This window comes from Ambystoma mexicanum, chromosome 1p (genome assembly GCF_040938575.1).
Source record: "Ambystoma mexicanum isolate Mex_15411 chromosome 1p, UKY_AmexF1_1, whole genome shotgun sequence".
In the NCBI taxonomy this organism is placed as follows: Eukaryota; Metazoa; Chordata; class Amphibia; order Caudata; family Ambystomatidae; genus Ambystoma; species Ambystoma mexicanum.
Window position 1 is genome coordinate 1104011622 of NC_090921.1, and position 22269 is coordinate 1104033890.

At 46.6% G+C, this 22269-nt stretch overlaps 1 protein-coding gene across 2 annotated transcripts in view; it reads left to right on the plus strand.

The window, feature by feature from the left end:
- Positions 1 to 5946, plus strand: part of HASPIN (histone H3 associated protein kinase) — a 734185-nt gene extending 728239 nt beyond the window's left edge. For both annotated transcript variants that reach the window (XM_069604709.1, XM_069604710.1), the window contains one exon: positions 5580 to 5946. In XM_069604709.1, coding sequence (XP_069460810.1) covers positions 5580 to 5787 — 208 coding nt within the window. In that variant the 3' untranslated portion in view covers positions 5788 to 5946. The remainder of the gene's footprint in view (positions 1 to 5579) is intronic.
- Positions 5947 to 22269: the final 16323 nt, after the last annotated feature.

Below are 22269 nucleotides of genomic sequence, written 5' to 3' on the forward strand. Positions count from 1 at the left end.
ATCCCCACTACTTTCCAGAACTCAAGAAGGGGTGGGTACGGTCTGTGACCCATCCCTGACCTACAACTCCTGAATTTATATCTGGGAAGAACTGAACCTCAAGGACTGGATGTGCCTGCATTTCCAGTATGCCTATTTCAACTCTGGATCCCCTTGAAGTATCGGAAATCTTGTAAATGTGTGATATGGGCATGGAATACCACTTTTCAATCCTGCTCAACAGCCTTTCCTTAGCCCCTCGAGTGGCTAACCTTGGGAAGGACCCTCTCCCTGTCTTTACATACTTGCACATTTGGCTGATCCACGCATGCTCACCAGAGATGATCTCAGAAGGCTCGTTTGACAATCTGGGATTCTCCCTCAACTTGAAGTCTTAGTGCTTTTCAACCCAATGGCTATATTTAATTGGGGCAGTTATAGGTATACATGTATGTAGTGCCTTTCAATCAAATATACAGGGATGCAGCCTCCTTGAATATGGTCCACCCCTTAGAGGGAAGGCCACTAATTCTGTCCATAGCTTCTTCCTCTTCCTGGTTTTTGCGAACCTGTTTACTTCCAGCCTGAATAGGAAGTGTGGGTTGTTTTGCTCCAGAGAGTTAAAATTAAGGGAGCCTGGCTGAATGGGGCTTGTTCAGGAGAGATTACCTTGACATGGGGCACGAGACAGGGGGTCCGTTGTCTACGTTTTTGTTCAAAATTGCTCCTGAGCCTCTTGCAGCGCGCATCAGACAGGAGAGTGAGATTGATGGACTATGTATAGGAAACAGTGAATTCACTGTGTTACTTATGCTGATGACATGACTGTACTTTTGTCTAGTCCAGGTGAGAGTAGTGTTTTACTGAAACAAATCTTTGATGAATGTGGACGTTTATCTGGACATAAAATAAACTGGGATAAAACAGAGGTTTTCCTGCTCTCTCCATCTTGTTGAAGTTATTTTGATTCTTGGAACTGTATGTGGTCTGACCAATGTGTGAAATATTTAGGGATATATATATATATATTTTTTTTTTATAACAAAACCTGAAAAAGATGGTCTGCTTTAATGTGGACAAGTGATTGAAGTTATCTCAGGAGATGTGAGGAAATGGGAGAGATTACAGGAGCTGGGCTAAAATAAACACTATAAAGAAGACCCTCCTCCCTAAGTGCTGTATGTTATGCAGTCACTTCCGTTGAAATTTACCAAGAAAGCTTTACAGACGATTGATACGGTTTTTCACTGGTTTCTATGGGGCAGTGGTAAAAGACCGAAGATCCTGCGATGTTGGTACGTAGTGTCAAAGAAGGTGGGTTTGGATATCTAGATCTTGAATATTACCACAAGGTTTTTTTTTACTTCAGAAGTCTGTATATTACGTTCTATCAGATGAGTTTGGTTCCAATTTGGATGGACTTTGAAAGGGAGATAATGTCACCCTAAACCTTGAACAAATTATATCCCCTTGGAGAAGTTGCCAAATGTGGGTAAAAATTGCCTTCTATTGAGGCTACTCGGATAGCACATGTTTCGTGGCAGAATGATCATGGACAGATTTGGTGGTTGAATTATGAGGCCTCTTTGTGGCATAATCCAGCGTTGCTGATTGAAACCAGTCTTTGCACTGGCAGAGCTGGATTATGAATGGGGTGTTGAAGATGGATGTTATGCGGAATGAAGGTAAGACGAGCTTTGCTGCACTACACTGTAGATTTCAGTTGGGGAGGCGTGAGCTGCTGGAGAGTTATAGGGTACTCAAGAGGTTACTATTATATCGATGAGAGTTGTTGCATGCTCCGTTTGAGGACAAATGGGAGTTGTGTATGATTTTTGATTCACCAGTGCTCATGATTTTGACATTTCTTAACATGATGCCTTTTAGTCCGGCATACACTGAACACTGGGTTGCACTGCAGCGAAATCGGGAAGCAAAGTTAAATAGTAATATTTCAATGGGACATTGGGAATGTGTACTGACAGCGGATTTTAGAGCAAGATTAGATTTGAATTTGAGACTGATTCATCAGACGATACTTGCGTGCCTGTGTTGGACACCTTTGCGCATGCACAAACTCGTTCTGTTGGACAATGATCTGTGCTGGTGTTGTGGCATAGAAAAAGGCACCCTATTCCTTATAGGCCTGTACAAGAGTTCACTTATTGGAAGGATGTTTTAGAAAGGTTAGACCTGATAATGCGCATGTCCTTTATTAGATCACCTATGCTATCTACCCTACTATCCAAAGTGGACAGGTGTGTGCTCGCTCGCAGTCATTATCGCTGGATTGATAGTGGTGGCGTTTAAACAGATATTGTAGCTCTGGGATGAGAAAATAAAACGCAGGTGAATGACTGGGTGAATGAATTGCAGATATTTTCTAGCTTTGATAAGGTCATGTTTTCAAGGCAAGACAGGACTGAGGAGTTTTTGGATCTGTGGACATCCTTTAAGGAGTTATATGGGTAGTTTTGGACTAGGTACTTATGCTGTGATATGAACTGGGGGAAGTTGGATTGTGTTATGTGAGCAGGTGTTTGTGGGAATATGTGTTCTTTGTATGTATCTTGTGTTTAAATTCAATTTAGCTCAGAATAAACTGTAATGACTACATTGTTCTTTGAGACATAATGTGAGATATTATTGTAATATTTAGTTTATTTACTATTAATTATTTGTAATGATTTTTAGTTATAAGGCAAGGATTTTATTTACGGTTTATTCCTGCTTGTCAATGCTCAATTGTTGTTCCTTTGAAAATACAATTAACAAAAAAATTGAAGGGAGCTTTTGGGATGCATTTTTTTGTCAACTAAACCTGTGAATTCAAATTCGTGCCCTCTGATTCCCTCCTCCCCTCACCCCTTGCTCTCCTGGTGCCTGGGAGACTGAGGCGGTTTGAGTCCACCTTAAATTTGGTCGTCCTGGCCCCTTTCTGTGAGAGTTGTCTTTTTGTCCCAAGCACAGAGGTTTTCCACCTGAAACTGCCTCAGTCTTCATGATTAGAACTAAACAAACTCTGACCAAATGGATTACCGGTTGCACCTATGAATGCCGGTCTTGGGGCGCATTCTACCAGAACCCTTACAGAGTTCCTGTTCTTGACATTGGTCCAGTGGTAACTTAGGCCATGCGACACATTGTCAGGCAAGGGCGTTTGTTTTCATTGCTCTCTCTGTCAAGTATTTTTGCTGCAGGTGCTAGTTCCTTGCTAGCCTCCGTCCTTCAATTATGTATTGCTTTGGGAGTCTTTCAGAGATGAGGAATCTGTGGTTGACAAATATCTTCGGTAATGTTCTTTCTGATGGATAAGTCCTGCTCCCCATGGATTCTTCATGGACCTACCCTTCTGTCTGCCCCCTCTAAAGTATTGCTCTTAGTGACAAATCTGCCTTTTGCAAGGAAAACCATAAAAACTGAGGTAATTGGTTGTAATGGGTCCAGTTTTATTGACAGATCTGCAGTACAACCCATGGTGGCCATTGTAAAGGTTTCTGATCTCAATATGCTCTTGGCAATAATATTTCAAAATGAGTAATCTGTGGGAGGAATGACTTATCCATCAAAAAGAACATTACCAAATGCATGTACATTTGATTTTCTGTGCAAAAGCTTTCTGCCATCCCTATTGCTAATGGCATCCCATAAGTATGGAGGAAATTGGATTATGGATACAGTATTCACTATTGTGAATAACCTGTTTTTACAGCCCCATCCAGACACTGGCTTCACAACTCCTCCATTGCACTGTCCAGAACGCTTTAATTGCTCCATTCCAAAGTCCCTTTTCGTTGCCCCTTCCAAACACTCCTCTTCATATACCCGCCATTCATACAACCATCACAAACCTGATCCTCAGCAGAACATCATAGCCTCTCTTCAAAGCCCCCATACAAACCCAACTTCACAAGAGCAAATTGATGAAAGGATCATTCAATCCTCAAATTTAACCTATTTTTTACTACAGCTCATCATTGACGATCAATAGAGCACTGGTAATGTATCTTGTTCTCCGAGCATTGGTGTGCATGTGTCTGTCTGTCTAAAGTACAACACAGAGCAACGTCTGCCAGATTCCACCGTCCCGATCAAAGATAGATTGTGAAACAGTGTTAGAATTATGTTGCGCAGAACGTGATATTTTTGATGTGTAAGTCACATAATGCAGATGTGTTGCTATGACCATTCTTTCTAATGGAAACTAGTCACTGTAGTTCCTTTAATGCAAACTAGTTGCCACCGGAACAGGAATTGGCTAAGAACTCAGCTTCAATGCCATGTTGGTGACTACTTCTAATACTCGTTTTTTACTGTCCCTGTAATCCCTCATTTTAGCCTGGGGCCCATAAGTGTTGTTGCTGCCCACTGATGAACTCAGCAGTGCTACATATCTAAATTTCAAGTGCCTGAGAGACTTAATCTCTAGGATTGTAATATTCCTTCTGCAATCAGCTGGCACTGTTGTCCTTGATTGAAGATTCCTAAAGCATGTTTTTTGGGACAGGGTAATACCTGATTGGCAGTGCAATACCCTACGTTCCAAGCTTATGTAGCAGTTTTCTACTCAGATCATGTCTTCTCAAAAATGGTCTTCTCGCTGTGGAGAGCATGCACAACCTTTTTGTTTTCGTAAACTGTTATCTTCTGGCTCTTTCGACCTCTGGTGTTTCATGCTGTACCTAGAACGCATTCATTTTGTAGTTCTGCTTGTCTCAAATTCCAAATTCAATCAGAAATATTAAATGTCCTGCATCATAGAAGCGATCTATCAGCAGCCCATCAATGTTAAGGCACCTTTGCTTGTGACTTTGAGACCTATCCCATTTCTTACATCTGGAAGGCGTCACATGCGCAACCCGGCATGCCTTCTGGTTGACGTCAGCAACCCCCTTGTCTGATTCCATTCTACCTGATGCTGTCCCTATTTCTCCAGCTTTAAAATACGAGCAAGTAGATATGATCAATGTTATGTCATGGAGCATGTAATTAACCTTCGCTTGCTGCTGGAATCTCATTGTATGTGATGTTAGACCTAATCAGGTGTAGAAATAAGGAAAGGTCCTCAAGTATTGTACTTTCCTATAGTTTCAGTTGTAGGCTCCCTAATACAAAGGTCACAAATTCCATAGGCTTATCTAGGGCTGTTCGACAATTGTTTGGAGGGGGGAATAGTGGGGAAAGATACACGGGGTGGTCTATGTAGAACTAGCATGTAGACCAGTTGTTTAATTTGTCTCTGGTCTGCTCAGCTTCAGAAAAATAATGGAAACGAGACCCTGGATACAGAAGCAAACTGCCCAAGTCAGTAGCTTTCTCGATCGAATCCTATTGGCCCCACAGGCACTCGTTGAGTCCAAATGTTGCTCATAAGATTGTTAACATTAACAAAACGTCTTGTGATGACCATCCTAAATTCCCTGCTGCAATGGCTAATCCTCACCACAGTGTTCAACTACAAGCCAACATTTCCTTTATTAGTTCTGTGAATTACTCAATTCTGGTGTTCCTGATCTTCAGTTGCCATGTGGGGGGCTTGTTATTTTTCTCTGTTTCTTCCTTTTACTTTTCTCACTTGCCTTTTTTTTTCCCCCATGCAGGAACACATGGTCAGGATATCACCCGCATTCCAACGTGCTCTGGCTGCACTATGTGGCAGACAAACTCATCAAGGAAATGCAATATAAGAGGAAGCCTACCACCCCAGCCTTAAAAAGCACCCGCAAGAAACTTCTTGATTTCTACAAAGAGGTGCTGAAGTACCGGTCTGCCCGGGAGGTGCTCCACCACAGCAGTCTCTTTAAGTAACAGAACCATCCAGAGGTGCCATGTGCTTGCTTCCCGTACTTTAGTGACCCAGTGAGTGCTCTGCAGCTGTCTCCCAATGACTGGAAACTGAACCTTTCTGCAGCCTCTATAAAAGCAGATTATCACGAATGTCAAAAGATTAAATCCAGTAAGAATACACCTTCGAGTATCAACCATTTCATTTGCTCTCAGAAATGTTATGGGAAAAATCAATGTTCTCTTTTTACATAGCTACAGTATCCTTCTAGGCGAGCAGATGACCTGGCTGCTTAGGCCGAAGATTTATATATGTAGGCTGAGATTTAACTTTCTCGTGATGCGCTAAACACTGAACTCAACGTTATTTTTTTTATAATTGCTTGCCTGTGCTGTGACAGGCCATCTTAAAAGAGACAATTTAAGTAATGAGCAATTAGTGCAAACACATTTATTTATTTTGTATATTCATATATAATAAAAGGCAGCTAATGCATCGATATTCAAAAACTATAATCTAATTTGAACCCATGTACATGGGATCGCTTTGAAGCATTCTATTGTGGAACTGTTACTTAAATGTTGTTTCTAATTATAACTATCTTACAAATGAGCAGTGGCAAGACTGATGTGTTTGGCATATGTATAGACACTGTATCGCCATTAGTACTCATATCTTAGCTGTTTTTCTTATCATTTGCCTTGTATTTCCATCGAAAGCATTGCCAGGTGCTGCCATCAACCCCCAGTTACCACTCACTGTTGCTAAGTATTGACATCAAACTCAGTTACCATCATTTGCTCAGATATTCGCATTATTGCCATTATGTTGCCATCAAATGGCTTGGTACTCGCACCATTGCTTGGTATTACAATAACATGCTCAGTTACTGGCCCCATTACCAAGTGTTGCCATCAAATGAACAAGTCCTCGCCTACAATTGGGCAACAAAAATTGGTACCTTTTATTGATTAACATTTGTTCTTTTGAAAGTACAAATACAGTGGTAAAAGTTAAATGATTGCATATAATCCAAATATTTGACATGGTATGAATAAACAAACTAGGGAGAATAATGGATTTTCCTGCCCCTCCAGGTTTGACTGCTGTGTCAGTAAGCGCATTGGCTTGGTCTAGACAGATGACACAAGAATGGTGTTTTATATCGACAAACCGGCTGGAGCTAGGTCCTTTCTGTTGCGTGTCCTGGCAATGGAGTTGTGCGATAAGGCTTCCCAACACCACAATTTCCTGATGCATGTACATATTGCAGGCATGCTGAGCACTGGTGCAGATGGTCTGGGTCGCCTGCCTCAGGCTCCCACTAAGGAGAGCTGAATTCAGAAGTTCTGCAGGAGGGGGTCTTGGGGGTTTGGGGGTGGGTGTACGGGGGAATAGGGTAGGATGGTGTGAGTTGGACTGCACATGGGCAGAGCTCACTTGCAATTTCCAGCTTTGTGCTTTCTGGATGGGACAGATGGAAAATTCTCTGGGGGATGCATTACTACTACCTTGGAGCATCATGTTTTTATATGCATTTTCCCACCCCCTTCTTTTGCCGAGTGATAATGAAATTCAGGCTCAGTGGCAGCAGAACCTTTATCCTGGTAGCCCCTTAGTGGCCATTTATGTGTGAATTCCTAAGGAGGATCTGTTATCTCGGCAGGGGGGTGAAGGGACCTTGTTTTACAGGTTGGTTCTTGAAGATTCATTGTGGTCATCTGGGCCCCTTGCAAGAAAATAATTACATCCACGTGGCTGGTAAGGATTCCACCTGCAAACAGTACAAAAGTAAACTGACCAGATTCTCTCATTGAATTTTGGGAATCAACCCTTTCTATGCATCTCTCGATCACATCCTTTATTTTGTCTCTCACCTTGCAAGATCTGGCATCAAGGTGGACTCTTAGAACTCTTAATCTTCATCCACAGATGACTATACGAATTTGAATTTAGATTCTATTGCTTCAACAAACCTGATTGTCACTAGGCACTTTGACACTGTTAAAGCCGCCCTTCATTTATGGGACTTGAAAATTGTTTACGGTTTTGGGGTCTTCTGTGAATCTGCATCTTGGAAAATCATCTTTTTTAATTGCATCACTTTGGCTAGGTTTGTGAATGAACTGCAGGCTCTGTGCTGTGCAGGCCTTTATTACACTCCACAAGGATAACGCTTTTGTGCTGACTCAAACTTATTTTCTTCCTAATGATAGTTTCATAAGAACCTGTAGATATGTCTCCTTTTCTTTAACCCTTCTTTTGATTCAGAAAGCACAATACTGCACTAAGCACTGGTGTTCTGCTGGTCTATTGTTAATCTGTGATGGGTGCCCAAATGCAGGTAAGAGGTTGTTAGTCAAATGCTGCTTTTTATCCAATCACTAAGTATTTATCTTACTTTCTATTGTCTTGTTGATGTGTCTGCTTTTGTGGCTCACTTTGCCACTATCAGTGCACTCCCCCTCACTCGGTTCCTCTTTGTGGCTTCATTCCCTGAAAAACAATCTGCTATTAAGCCTATTGGCCCTGTGTGATGAGCCAGGAATGAGACAAGGACACAGAAGACTCATGGTGTGCGCTATACACTTTTATTAACCCTTTAAGTGCCATGGGTATTTCCCCCCCAGTGCCAAGGCCTTTTTGGTGATTTTGGTATGTCACCATTCAATGCCTTGTAACTTTTCTGTTACATGATATATCTCGCCGCAATTTGGCTCCTTTTTTTCCCACATGTAGGCGGTCGTAACGCCACCCAGGAATCCTAGGTTGCCGTAGGGGGGTTGAGAGAAAATAACCAAAAAGGGCGAAAATGTTGTGTTTTTTAAAAAATTGCCAATAAAATGATGTACAAAGAGGCCTGCGTTTTTTTCCTTGTAAGAGCTAGTAACAAATGGTTTGCTGTGCTGAATTCCCCAATTTCCTGGCTTTCAAGAACAGGTTGAGTGGAAACGAAAAAAAATGTGGTCAACCGTTTTGTGAGAGGTATGAGATTTTGGACATTTTTGCCAATTGGACATGCATGGATGGAATGGAAGAAAAGGGTAGGAAAGCCGAATTGGAGAACAGAAAGGCATACATTTCTGAAAAGTAGACAAAATTCCAAGTTTAGGAAGGAGTGATTTGCTCAGGTCAGGCAACAGTTAGGTAGAGGGAAATGCCATAGTTTGGGGGGAAAGCGGGAAAATGACAGGAAAAAAATTGTGGTGGACATGTTTGGCTTGGTACAGCAACGGCGTCTATGAATTTTGAGAAAAACAATGCTCCGCTACATTCCCCCTACTCTTGCAGTTAGGAAAGCACACATTTTTTATAGTGTTTCCCAAAACAAGCAATACCACAAGCCAAACACCGTGCCATGGTACACGGATGTTTTATGCTCACGTCCTGAACAGACGTAGTTAGCATGTGTAAATCAGGAAAACCAATGTGGCGAGGAACGGCAAGCATACATTTTTTGAAAGAGCTCAGGCAGACCTTTTCAAGGGTAGGTGACTTGTGCAGGTTAGAAAAGTGTATGGTGCCTAATGCAGCGACTAAATGTAGGGCACATTTGGGAAATGAAAGGGTTGTGTGACAAAGGGCACCAGCAAATGGGTCAAAACGTTATGAAAACCACAGAAACACAACAAATGTCATACCTTCCTGCGTTCCTACACGTGTCCTGATGAAAACGGTACCTCACATGTGTGGGTGCACCTACCTGGGCGCCAAGGGGAACACCGAACACACCCCTAACCCCAAGTCTTTTCCGACATCTGAATTTCACGATTTTTCCAGATGGGCACACCATACAGATATAGGGCTCGGGTGTCCAAGCCACCAAGGAAAACGGGGAACCCCATGCTTTTCCAAAAAAAAGGACACCAGTGGGAATCCACAGAGGTCTGACTTGCACAAATCGGCCCAGAATGTATTACCCAGAAACCCTAGCAAAGTCCGAAATGTGGCGGAAAAAAGCTCAGGTAGGTGCACCCACACATGTGAGGTACCGTTTTCATCGGGACACGTGTGGGAACGCGGGACGGTAGGCCATGTGTTGTTGACGCCGTGTTTCGGTGGGTGAGCCGAGTGAAATGTGCGGAAATTGGGTTTTTTTCCACCATTTTGAGGTTTGCCAGGGTTTCTGGGTAATACATTCTGGGCCGACTTGCGCAAGTCAGACCTCTGCGGATTCCCACGAATGTCCTCTTTTCGGAAATGCATGGGGTTCCCCGTTTTCCTTGGTGGCTTGGACACCCTAGGCCCAAATCTGTAGGTTGTCTCCCCAAACCCTTTGGGGGTTACAAGTGGTGTAGCCTTTTTCCTTTTGTGCCCCGGTAGGTGCACCCACACATGTGAGGTACCGTTTTTTGTTGGAACACCTGTGGGAATGCGGGAAGGTTTGACATCTATTGTTGGCGGCGTGGTTCGGTGGGTGAGCAGAGTAAAATATCTGAAAATCTTGTTTTTTACCCCCAAATTAGGAATTTGCTGGGGGTTCTGGGTAGTAGATAAACGGAAATGTCTCTGAAATTGTCTGGAAATAAAGACAATTCTCAGACATTTTGCTCTGGCAACCCACCGTAACACACCGCCAACAACACATGGCCTACCTTCCTATGTCCCCACATGTGTCCCGATGAAAACAGTACCTCCCATGTGTGGGTGCACCTACCGGGGACGCAAAAGGAAAAGGGTAACCCAATGGTAACCCCAACCCTTTCGGCACAGCACATTTTGTTCATGTGGGCAACTTACAGATTTGGGCCTATGATGTCCAAGCCAGCAAGGAAAACGGGGAACCCCATGCATTTCCCAAAAGAGGACACTATTGGGAATCCACAGAGGTCTGACTTACGCAAATCGGCCCAGAATGTATTGCCCAGAACCCCCTAAAAAAGACCCACCTGGGAGAAGGGTGCCCAAGTCCAGGTATATTACCTCCGACTTTGCTGTAGCCTTGGCTGCCCTGCGTTACAGCTTCTCCCCACCAGGGAGTCCCGGCAGTGTGCCAATACCTCCCCGAAGGGAAAAGCTGTAATGCAGCGCAGCCACAACTCCAGGACGGTTGGAGGTGATGTCCCTGGCCTTGGACATCCATGCACCATGTGGGTGTACCATCCCGTAAGCACAGCAGCAGCTCCAGGGAGCCCCGGCAGGATCCCTATTCCTCCCCGGAGGTGACATCTGTAACGTAGCACAGCCAGAGTTGGAGCCTGGGCTTTCAGACGGACAACCCACATGGGAGTTCAGGGAAACACCAATGTTCTGCTGGCATGGGGGGCAATTTGTAGCCTGCCCCTGCAATTGTGTCCCAGCCCACCAACATATCTGTTACGCTCACCTGGTATCCACGGGGTCGCCACACAGCCAGCTGGTCGCTGATGCCCTTCCTGATGGTTCCCCTGTGGTCTTGGTGTCAGGGGAGTTCTGCCTGGTTGTCGGAATCGGTGGGCTCTCCATCCTGCTCTCTGGGCAGGGGCGCGTTGGCTTTTGTGGGCGCTGCCGATCCAGTTACTTCACTGACTGCGGCCCTTGTAGTGTCTTTCAGGTAGGTCTTATTGCAATTAATGGTGTCGTATTTCTTACATGCCTTTTGTCTGTTCTAATGTCTCTTTTTATCTCCTCTAGGGGCGTGGAGTGTTCTCACCGGGAGATGATGGCGTGCTTTAGCGCTATGATCCGGTAAGGAGTCGCTTTGCGTAGCGCAGCGATGCCTTGTCCTCACTGACCTGTGCTTTTCACTTTTCATAGGTCGCGGCGAGTACCCAGCAGCAGATGGGGTTTCCGGAGCAGTTCCCATCAAGAAGTAACGAGCCAGGTAAGTCTTTAAGCGCTTTTATAGTTGTAATGTCTCTAGTACCTCCGTTAATAATGTCTTTCTCCTTTTCTCAGATCCCTCGATCCGGGCGGTGAACTCCCCCAACAGAGATACCCAGGTGCTGTGAGCAGAGATGGATGCAGATTGCAGGTAAGATTCTGCTGCTAACGATTTTTTCTGCAGGTCCGGAATTCGTCGGGTTAGTTAGAAGCTGGACACAGTGAGGGTCAAGTTGCTAGAAGCAAAGTAACGCGAAGCGTGTGTTCCTGTTCAGGTGTGGTTTAAATAGCCACAGTAAAGTAGTCCAGGTAAGTAGCCCCTAGGCCACCACACCCAAAGCACTAGACCGCATAGCTTGGTTCTAGGAACCCAGCTATGTGGATGCCTCATGTTGGCTGAAAGCCTTAATAAAGTAGTCCCTTAAGCAGATGCCTCTCCCAACTGATGAGCCTGGCGCCAAAGGCTTGAAAAGTGGAAGTCTGGTCTTATTAAAGATCCAAGCCCTGATTCCACCTGGCTTGTGGGCTTGCCAGTGGGGGTCAGGGCTGAGGGTCGTGACAGCATCTGCCCAGACGGCCCATTCGAATGGATTTTGTCCTCCCACGTATTCCTCATCTTAGATATATCCTTACCTTCAGCTTGCTGCTTTGGAAAAAAATGTCTTCTCTCCACCAGAGAGCGCTCCTCTCGAGGCTGCGGTGTCGATGTCCCTCGGCGGCATCCGTCAAGCACCGACGTCATCCACTGTATAAGAGCCTCGAGCATGCCCGTTAGCTTCAGTTCTGGTTTTCCTTAGCTTCGCTTCGGATCATTTCAAACGGCGCTTCAGTCTTTCGTAAAAGAAAAACAATGTCGTCTTCATCGAACCCTCCACACCGAAGACTGGATTTAAAAAATGTCTAAAATGTGGAAAGAAAATGTCTTTGATCCACACAAGAATTGTCTCTGGTGCCTCGGTTCCGACCATCGAATTGAAGACTGTGGTTCGTGCCAGTCGATGACCCATAAGGCCTTAAAAGAACGCAGAGGTAAACTAGCGATGGGGGAGGGTTCATCAAAGTCTACTTCGAATGGGAAAGACTCGGCCGAGTCTTCGAAAAAATATCATACAAAATATAGGTCGACGAGTAGATCGGGAAAGTAGTCTTCGTCATCCAAAAAGACAAAGAAAAGGCGACTTCGATCTCTCTCTTCTTCCTCGACGTCTTCGGAGGAGGTGATAGCATGCCCTTCAAAGCATGACTCCCCGAGTAAATGGGAAGCCTTTCGTGTTTCCATGCTTAAGATTTTTGAGAACGCGGCTCAGACCCCCTCAAAAAAGTCTCAAGAAGACCATGCTCCTACTCAAGAAAAACGTGACAGAGGAAGGTCCAAAACAAGAAAATTCGACAAAAAGTTGTTGAGGGTGTCATCTAGGGACTCTTCCCGATCACCTCATGAAAAAGACCTTCCGGTGCATAAATCAGAACTAGAGGGAAGAAAATGGCGTCAAAACATCATACGCCATCGAAGTCGACATCGACGCCATTGAAGACTTCGAAGGCTCTGCGGTACAAGGCGTTGACCACTCATTCGAAGGACGTTATGTTGAGTACACAATCGACAACTTCGAAGACTCCTTCGACAGTGTCGAAGGTTTCCACAATTCCCTCAACGATTATCTCGAGGTCGTCGAAGGTTCCTTCGACAACATCGACAGTTGTGGTAACAGCATCAACGCTTTCGTCGATGCCCAAGCCTTTAATAAGGGAAAAACCTACATTACCAGAAAAGGTTTTTCAACCTGAGAGTAGACATGATTTTTTTAGGACCATGTCATCTGTCTATGAGGGAGATTCATCAGCAGATGAAGAAATCGCCTCTGCTGGTGTTAAATTTGGAACAAGACCTGTTCCAGAGGAATTAATTGATCCTCAGTCAAAAATTCAGGATTTGCAAGAATGCCTGCAAACAGCAAGTGGTCTGGACACCTCTCCAGAGTATGAATTTGATAAGCCAGATCCATCAGAGCATGCTGATGCGGGCTACAGGAAACTTATGAATAGAGTTACAGAATTTATGGGATGGGGTAGAAATTCACCAGTCTATCAGGAACACCTCAACAAGAACCCATTCTTCCATTTCACATTGCCCTGCAAAGACGGTTTAATTCTGCATGGGAACACCCTCAAGCCATCCCGGCAGTAAATAAAAAGTTGGTGTCTAAATATAGGCCTTGCAATTCTGATCGAGAATACCTGAGCAAACTCCCATCTCCAGAAAGTCTGGTTTTCCAAGCAGCCTCTTCCACAAGAAATGGTGCATACCCTACAATCCCTCCAGATAGGGACAATAAAAAGGTGGCTGCATGGTCTAGGAATATTTTTACATCAGGGAGTATGGCTTTGAAGTCTACTAATGTAACCTGTACCTTGGCAAGGTGCACACATACCCTGTGGGACTGCATGTCAGCGGCAGCTGAACACATCCCAGAAGGTGAAGAATGTGATGGCTTTCTAGCCATAATAAGGGATGGAAAGGAGGCTACGGGCGAATGCCTTCAATCAGGTTTGGACACAGCTAACAGTATCAGTAGGTCCATGGCAACTAGCATGGTGCTACGTAGATTTGTGTGTCTAAGAAAGTCTGGTTTTGCTCCGGATGTGCAATCCAGGCTTCTTAATATGCCTTTTGATGGCTCAAGGTTGTTTGACAGCAAGGCGGATGAAAGTGTGGAAAAACTGCAGACCTGCAAAGCGGCTGCTAAATCTCTGTGCCACTATAAGACAACCTCAACAACGCCCTTACACAGGCTCATCTTCCTGGAGGGGTCGTCCCTTTCGTTATTATTCCTCAATTGGAAAAGGAAGAGGACAAGCCAATCAGAGAGGTCAAAGAAAATTTCCTCGGGGGCGAGGAAAAGGTGCTAGATCTGCCCCAGCAGCGGCATCTGTCCCGTCAGCCGCTGCTGCAGCTGCCGCAAAACCACTCTAAGGTTTTGACCACAAGACCCCAGTGGGAGGCAGGATCTCAAGCAACTAGAAGAATGGCAGGGTATTACTTCAGATGCTTGGGCACTGGAAAAATTATCTCAAGGTTACTGCCTTCCTTTTCTAAAGAAACCTCAGAATCACCCTCCGGGATACAACTCAGTCAAACATCCGGATCTGCTCCTGTTGCAGGAAGTCTTAAACCTGCTACAGAAAGGTGCAATAGAACATGTACCTGTAGCGGAGAGGAACAAGGGTTGGTACTCCCCATATTTCCTCATCCCAAAGAAAGACAGAGGACTGAGACCCATCTTGGATTTAGGAAAATTGAACAAGTTCCTAAGGAAGGACAAGTTCAAGATGGTCACACTTTCTCAGATCCTTCAGGCTCTCCACCTCCAGGATTGGTTGGTATCATTGGACCTTCAGGATGCTTACTTTCATGTGCCAATCCATCTCAAGCACAGAAAGTACCCGAGGTTTGCGATTGGCAATTCTCACTATCAATTTCGAGTTCTGCCATCCGGGTTAACCTCCGCCCCAAGAGTTTTCACCAAGTTGATGGCGGTAGTGGCAGCGAGTCTCAGGAAAGGGGGGGATCCATGTCTACCCCTTTCTGGACAATTGGATGAGCAGGGCACGCTCTGCAGAACAAGTCCGGGATCATCTGTCCAGGACTTGTCACTTCCTTCACAGACTGGGTTTTTCTCTGAATTTAAAAAAGTCAAGCATAATACCAGCACAGAAACTCCAGTTTATCGGAGCAGTTCTGGGTACTTGCTCGGGCAAAGCCTCGCATCCCGAAGAGAGAGTTTACCACATTCTGCAGATGGCAAAAAAATTCCAAAATGCCCAGTATCTTCCGGCCTTTGATTTTCTCAGGTTGCTCGGCCTGACGGCATCCTGCATTTTTCTCGTGCCAGAAGCCAGATTGAGAATTAGATCCCTTCAATGGGCTCTCAGGACTCAATGGTCCCAATTCTCAGGGGAAATGTCAGATCTGTTGCAGGTTCCAGCCAAAGTAGTATAGGATCTACAATGGTGGGCTTGCAGACATCATATCCTCAGAGGAGAATCTTTTTGGCAACCATGACCGGAGATAACAGTAGTAACGGACGCCTCACTCATGGGGTGGGGAGCCCATACCAACGATCTGACAATCAGCGGTCGGTGGTCTCCATCAGAGTCCAAACTACACATCAACCTTTTGGAGTTGAGGGCAATCAGACTAACACTGAAGGCTTTCCTCCCCTCTGTACGGTGAAATAATGTCCTGATAATGACGGACAACACAGTGGCCATGTACTACCTCAATAAGAGAGGAGTGGGGTCACTACCACTGTGCAGAGAGGCGATGCAACTCTGGTTCTGGGCAATACAAGAAGGGTATCTGTCGGCAATTCATCTAGCCGGAGAGCAAAACACAGCAGTTGACACTCTGAGCAGGCAGAGCACAGTCTCCCACGAGTGGGAGATAGCTCAGGAAGTCATTCAAGAGATATTCGCCCTTTGGGGAACCCCTCAAGTGGATCTATTTGCGACCGGTACTGCTCAAGGGAATTTCCCCCGAGAGGAGCTCTAGGGCACACGTTTGTAGTGGACTGGGAGTTTCCACTCCTGTATGCATTCCCTCCAGTCCCTGTGATCCCTCAAGTAATCAGGAGGTTGAGAAAGTTCAGGAAGACCATGATCCTAATTGCCCCGGATTGGACCAGGAGAACGTGGTACCCGGACCTTTTGGATATGTCCATCTGCCTTCCAATACGTCTTCCAAGAAGAGAGGATCTCTCGCGAGAGGAAGGTCATGTTCTCCATCCGGAGGTCAACAAACTCAACCTTCAAGCATGGCTTCTGAGAGGTTGAGATATAAGGATTGGGATCTTCCGGATGACGTGATGGAGATTTTGCTTTCGGCCAGAAGGCCAGCAACCAAATCTCTGTATCGGTGTCGTTGGAACAAGTTCAGTAACTGGTGCAGAGAAAATAATGTGGACCCATTTCAATGTACTTTTCCCACAGTTCTATCTTTTCTGTTACATTTAGCTAATCTGGGGCTCTAGGTTGGTACGATAAAGGGATACTTAGCAGCGGTATCCATTTTCAAGCGCTCTTCAGAGGGAGAATCTTACTTCTAGATATCTTTAATAATTCAATTCTTAAAAGGTTTAAATAACGTATTTCCACCAATACCTTTTCAGGTTCCAGTGTGGGATTTGAACTTAGTTCTGAAATTTCTCACATGCATTCCATTTTAGTCTTTACAATCTTTTCCGCTAAGGCTCCTTACTCTAAAAACAATACTACTTGTAGCATTGACATCAGTCCGCAGGGTAAGTGAGTTACAGGCGCTTTCTAGCGGTCCTCCTCACACCATCTTTTATAAGGACAAGATAGTTCTTAGAGTTAAACCATCTTTTTTGCCAAAATTTGTTTCGGATTTTCATCTGTCGCAGAAAATAACTTTACCTACTTTTTACCCTCCTCCTCATGCAAGCAAAGAAGAGGAGTGACTACATAGACTAGATCCCAGAAGAGCTCTTAGTTTCTATATTTCAAGATTGGCAAAAAATATGTCAGTGTGATCAACTTTTTGTGGAGTACACTGGTCGCAAATTGGGACTTGCTGTATCTAGATGGATAATTGTGGCTATAACAGAATGCTATAGATTGGCTGGGAAATAACCACCAGATGGACTGAGAGCTTGTTCAAACAGGGGCATGGCAACTTCAACAGCACTACAAAGGGGTGTCCCTGTACAAGATATTTGTGCAGCCGCCACATGGTCATCCATGCATACCTTTATAAAACATTATGCCCTGGACTCGACTTCTTCTCAAGGTGTAACGCTCACCTGATTCTCGCAGAGGCGCCGGTCTTGACTGGGCGACTACCGTATCTTCAAAGGTGATGTGTAGCACCCGGTTGGCTCTTTGGGCTGGACCTCTGTGCACTGTATGCCTGACGTGTAGAGTAAGATGTCTGCAGATAGAAAATATGGGGTTAATGAACTGGGGTTATTGGAGTGTCCCTATCTCTTTCCTCTTCTCCTCTCCTGTAGACCCCCAAAGGTTAACGCTCTCACCTTAGGTAAGTGAATGCCGAGCTCTCCATCTGCCTCGGGGCAGGGTGCTGTAACCAGTTTCTTCACTGGATAGGTAGCGCAGGCCTCTTGACTTCAGTGGACTGCTGTCCGTCGTTTACTGCACGAACGGTAAGTTTCGAGTCATTCAAATGTCTTTAAAGTCTTTAGTAATGATGTCTCTTGTTTTGCAGGGTTCCGGCGATGGCGGATGACGGGCTGAAGTGAGTTGAAGATGGAGCCCGTGTGATGAATAGAAGCGCCTGGAAGCACGTAAGTAAGCGCTTGTTGCCTGCTTCACTATGCGCTCTAACTGTCTTTTTATTTTGCAGGTACGAGTTCGGAGCGGCTGCAGGGTGCCGGAATACCCACTGGATTAGATGTGGAAAGGAGTAATGGCACGTGAGTATTAAAGTTCCCCAATGTCTTTAAACGCACCTTGTTTTGTCTTTCAGATGCGGGATGCAGCGCCGAAGGCCTCCGGAGCGTACGAAGAGTAGGTAAGCCTTTGCCTTTCAGATGCCGGAATGCTAACCTGTTCTTTCTTGTCTTTATAGGTGTTGCTGAAGACTGGATTCAGGATGGTAAGCCTTTGCCTTTCAGATGCCGGAATGCTAACCTGTTCTTTCTTGTCTTTATAGGTGTTGCTGAAGACTGGATTCAGGATGGTAAGCCTTTTTCCTTAGGCCCAGGACCGGATGCAGAAGACACGATGAGCGTTCTGCTGCAGAGGTTGCAGAATAACGCAAAGCAAGATTCATCCACCGGGTGTGGTTTAAATAGCCTCCTGTAGTGCTTAGGTGTCTCCTTCCACAGCCACGCCTAAGTAAGAAAAGAGTTCCTGGTAAGAAAAGAGTTCCTGCCTTCCAGAAGAGTTCCAGTGTTCTGAATCTAGGGAGTGGCTCCAGCCCCACCCAACAGGAAAAGTAGTTCCAAACAGAAGAGGATCAGAGGCTCAACTGGCAGGCAAGTAAGCAGCATGGTCTGCTGAAGGTAAGTCCACCCAAGCATTATGAGCCTGGCGCTTCCAGCGCTGGGACTGGGCATATTTATGAGCCTGGTGCCACTGGCGCCAGGACTGGGTCCAAAAGGTCCCAATTGGGACTGGTTGGCACTCGGAACCTGGGTTATGGATCTGCTTCCAAGGGAGTTGGGAAAACCCTGACCTTTTGGAAGCAGAGATCATGACACAAGGACATCTGTTTGCTAAATCTGTACTCCATTCTGTACACGATTAGAAACATTTCTGTACTCCCACCTCCGAGACAAAACTGCTTTGGGAGTCTAGCTAAGATGAGGAATACGTGGGAGGACACAATCCATTCGAAGAACAAGTTACCTACCAACTGTAACGTTCTTTCGATTGGATGTTCCTCCCACGTATTCCTCATCGACCCTCCCAACCAACCCCACAGTACAGTTTACGTGAATTACACTCTAAATTCTTTTAAGACTTGGGTCAAGAAAGGCACGCCATTAATTACAATCCATAGGCTACAATATAAGAAAATACAGAACTGAAGCCAACGGACGCGCTCGAGGCTCTTATAGAGTGGATGACGACGCTGCTCGACGGATGCCGCCGAGGGACATCGACGCCGCAGCCTTGAGAGGAGCGCCCTCTGGTGGAGAGAAGAACATTTTTTCCAAAGCAGCAAGCTAAAGGTAAGGATATATCTAAGATGAGGAATACATGGGAGGAACATCCAATCGAAAGAACGTTACAGTTGGTAGGTAACTTGTTCTGCCCACGCACACCACCAACAATCCAGCCCCAGTCTCACCCACCCCACTGACAGTGGGCCCTAACCATAGAATAATAAAAAAACAGTACTCGCATAACATTGCAGCTGCTTGCGTAGAAAAAGCTGTAAACAAAACAAAAAACATGTTCCCTACGGTCACACCAGCAAAAACAAATCAATAATTTTCAAGCATTCCCCCCTCACCCCCCCTTGCAAGCCATCCCTGTTGGTCTACTGAACCTCACCTCCTCATTGAAAACCCATTTGCCCCTTCCTACGGGCAGATATCTGCCTCCAGGGAGGCCTGCATGAGGTACCCTTGCCACCTATTTTGGGAGAGGGCCCCCAAAAATTGTGGGACAGGCCCCTCAGTGGGTGGGGCATTAAGGTTTGGGCACACTTATGTGCCCCTCTGCGCCAGGACAAGTTTGATAAACAAAGACATACATTGAAAATGGCAGACTGCCCTTTAGGGGGGGGGGCTGAGGGGCACCCTACACCGCCGAGTAATTTTCTAATGTGAAGGGGTGTGCACCTCTCCACCCCCATCCCAATTGGAGGGGCAGTGCATCTCATGTAGCCCTCCCTGGGGGCAGATAAGGGGAGGCTGTCCTGCACTCCTCCCTGGGCTCAGGCATCCCTTCCTAGGAGCAGATATCTGGGCCCAGGGAGGGATGCATGACATGGCACCCACTCCATTGTGGGTGGGGTGGCAGGGGGTCACTGCCTCATCCCATTAGAAAATTCCCCGTCCCTTTAGGGTGCTCCACAGCCCCCCTTAAAATGTGTTCCACCATTTTCACTTTTTTCCTTTGGTAACCCAACTCCCCTTGGTGCAGAGGGGCACATTGGTGTGCCAATCTGGCCCCAGGGTGCACAAACCTTACCGCCCCACCCACCGCACTATACTCTACAACCACCTGGCCTCCACAGCCTGCTTCTCCCAGGAGGCAATCGCCTGGATCCAGTCCTTCCTTAATTAACAGGACAATGCAAGTCTTCTCGCCCCTAGCAGCTGCGGACCCTGCACCTATATCATGCGGTGCACCTCCAGGCTCCTGCGTATCACCCACTCTGCACAAAGCCCCTTTTCGATGATCTAGATGGTCTAGGAATCACCTACACTAATTATGCAGTTGATACACAGATCCTCATCCCGTTGACGGGAGATTATGACAAGGATTTGGCCTTTGTGAACAGGGTTTACCGCATCATCCAGGCATGGATGGCCTCTCACGGTCTATGCCTGAATGATGACAAAACAGAACTCCTCATTGTAGGCACACCTTCCAACATCAAAAAAACGAGGTCCTAACTATGCATCCCTCACAATCGATAACAACATTTCTCCAGCATGGGGTCTGGCATGGATTCACATGCTCATGAATATTCCCCGTCGTCAGGCTGGGAATCCTCGGTAAAGAAAAATCAGTATCAGTTTCGTTTCTGATCTGTCTTTCGTAGTAGTAACCAATCACTGATCTCTGCGTCATACTGACCACAGCCAATGACTGCCATCTCCCTAAGCCCCGCCTCTGGCAGCCATCTTCAGATTTTTACCGCACGTTCAAGTGTTGGGATCCTCGTGCTATTGCTCTCGAGCTTTAGTGCTTTTTTCGCGCTTTTTCTTAGGAAAATTTTCTCTCTTTCGGTCAAAAGAGCCTTAAGCTCCACCGTTTCTTTATCCGATCAACGGGGACCCGTGTCGGATTCTTCTACGCCCCTCAATGGTGAAGATTTCGTCGAGCCACGCTTTTGGAGGACTCCAGAAGTTTCTCAGGCCCATCTCGATCATGGCCCAGGAGAAGGGAAGCTCGACGCCCGGAAAGCTGTTCAGGGTCTGCTCTGGATGCCAGCTTCAGAATGTCTTTAAGGAGGACCACACTCTCTTTGCCTCTACTGCCTGCATTAGGACAAGACTCACGTGGAGAAGGACTGTGCGTTTTGCGGCAATATGTCGGAGCGGACCATGAAGGACCGCCATCTGCGTCTCGCCAACTGGCTGGAAGGGAAGAGCCCGTCAGGCGAGAAGAAGAAGAAGTCCGAGCGGTCTTCTAAGACCTTTGAGGGCGCCCCGGCGACGGGGGTCCAACAGAAGGCCAAGCACCGCGAGTCCGCTGGCACCGGGAGCGCCGAACGGTCGGGCTCTACTGGCGCCAGGCAGGGCGCATCCTCCCCGGCGCCATCAACCACGAGCCAACGCTCTGGCTCGGGTAAGAAGAAGGCCGAGCACCCGGCGAAGCTCCTGGAGAGACCCCGGTCGAGCTCGAAGGCCCCATCGGAGGGGGAACGGGGCGGTGACCCTCCCCCCAAGGAGAAGGCGGTGAGCGCACCTAAGGTGGTGAAAGCCTTAATACACCCGGCCAAGGCCTCTATCGAGACAGTCGCGGCGGCCCTGGCTCAGCCTGTGGAGGCTACACCAGTGGTGACGACCTCGGGGCCCAGAGTCTCCCTGCCACCGCGGAGGGAGTCCTCTTTCATGCCCATCGACAGGACCCCCGTGAAACCTCCGACGGAGAAGAAAAAGGGGGGGCAGGAGGTCGTCGTGGATTCGGCCTCAACCTCTGAGGAGGAGCTGATCGAAGTCTTAAGCCACAGCGTTGGCGTGGAAGAAGACCAGCCCGTCGGGAGGGACCCTGACGTAGGAGACGACGCGAACGTCGAGGGTGCCGACAGGGCTCCTGACCGCCCATCGGACTCCCCTCAACCAGTGCCGCAAGACAACTCGGCGGCCATTTTGTTGGCTATACAGTCCTTATGCTCGGAGATAAGGACGAGATTGCCGTTACCACCAACGGAGGAACCTCTCCCGGAGCCAGGCCCTTCTGGGAGCCCTCCTCCTAAGAGAAGAAGGATTCATCCTCCACCTCCTTTTCAACCATCGCGCCCTGCTCAGCCCTCCTCCCCG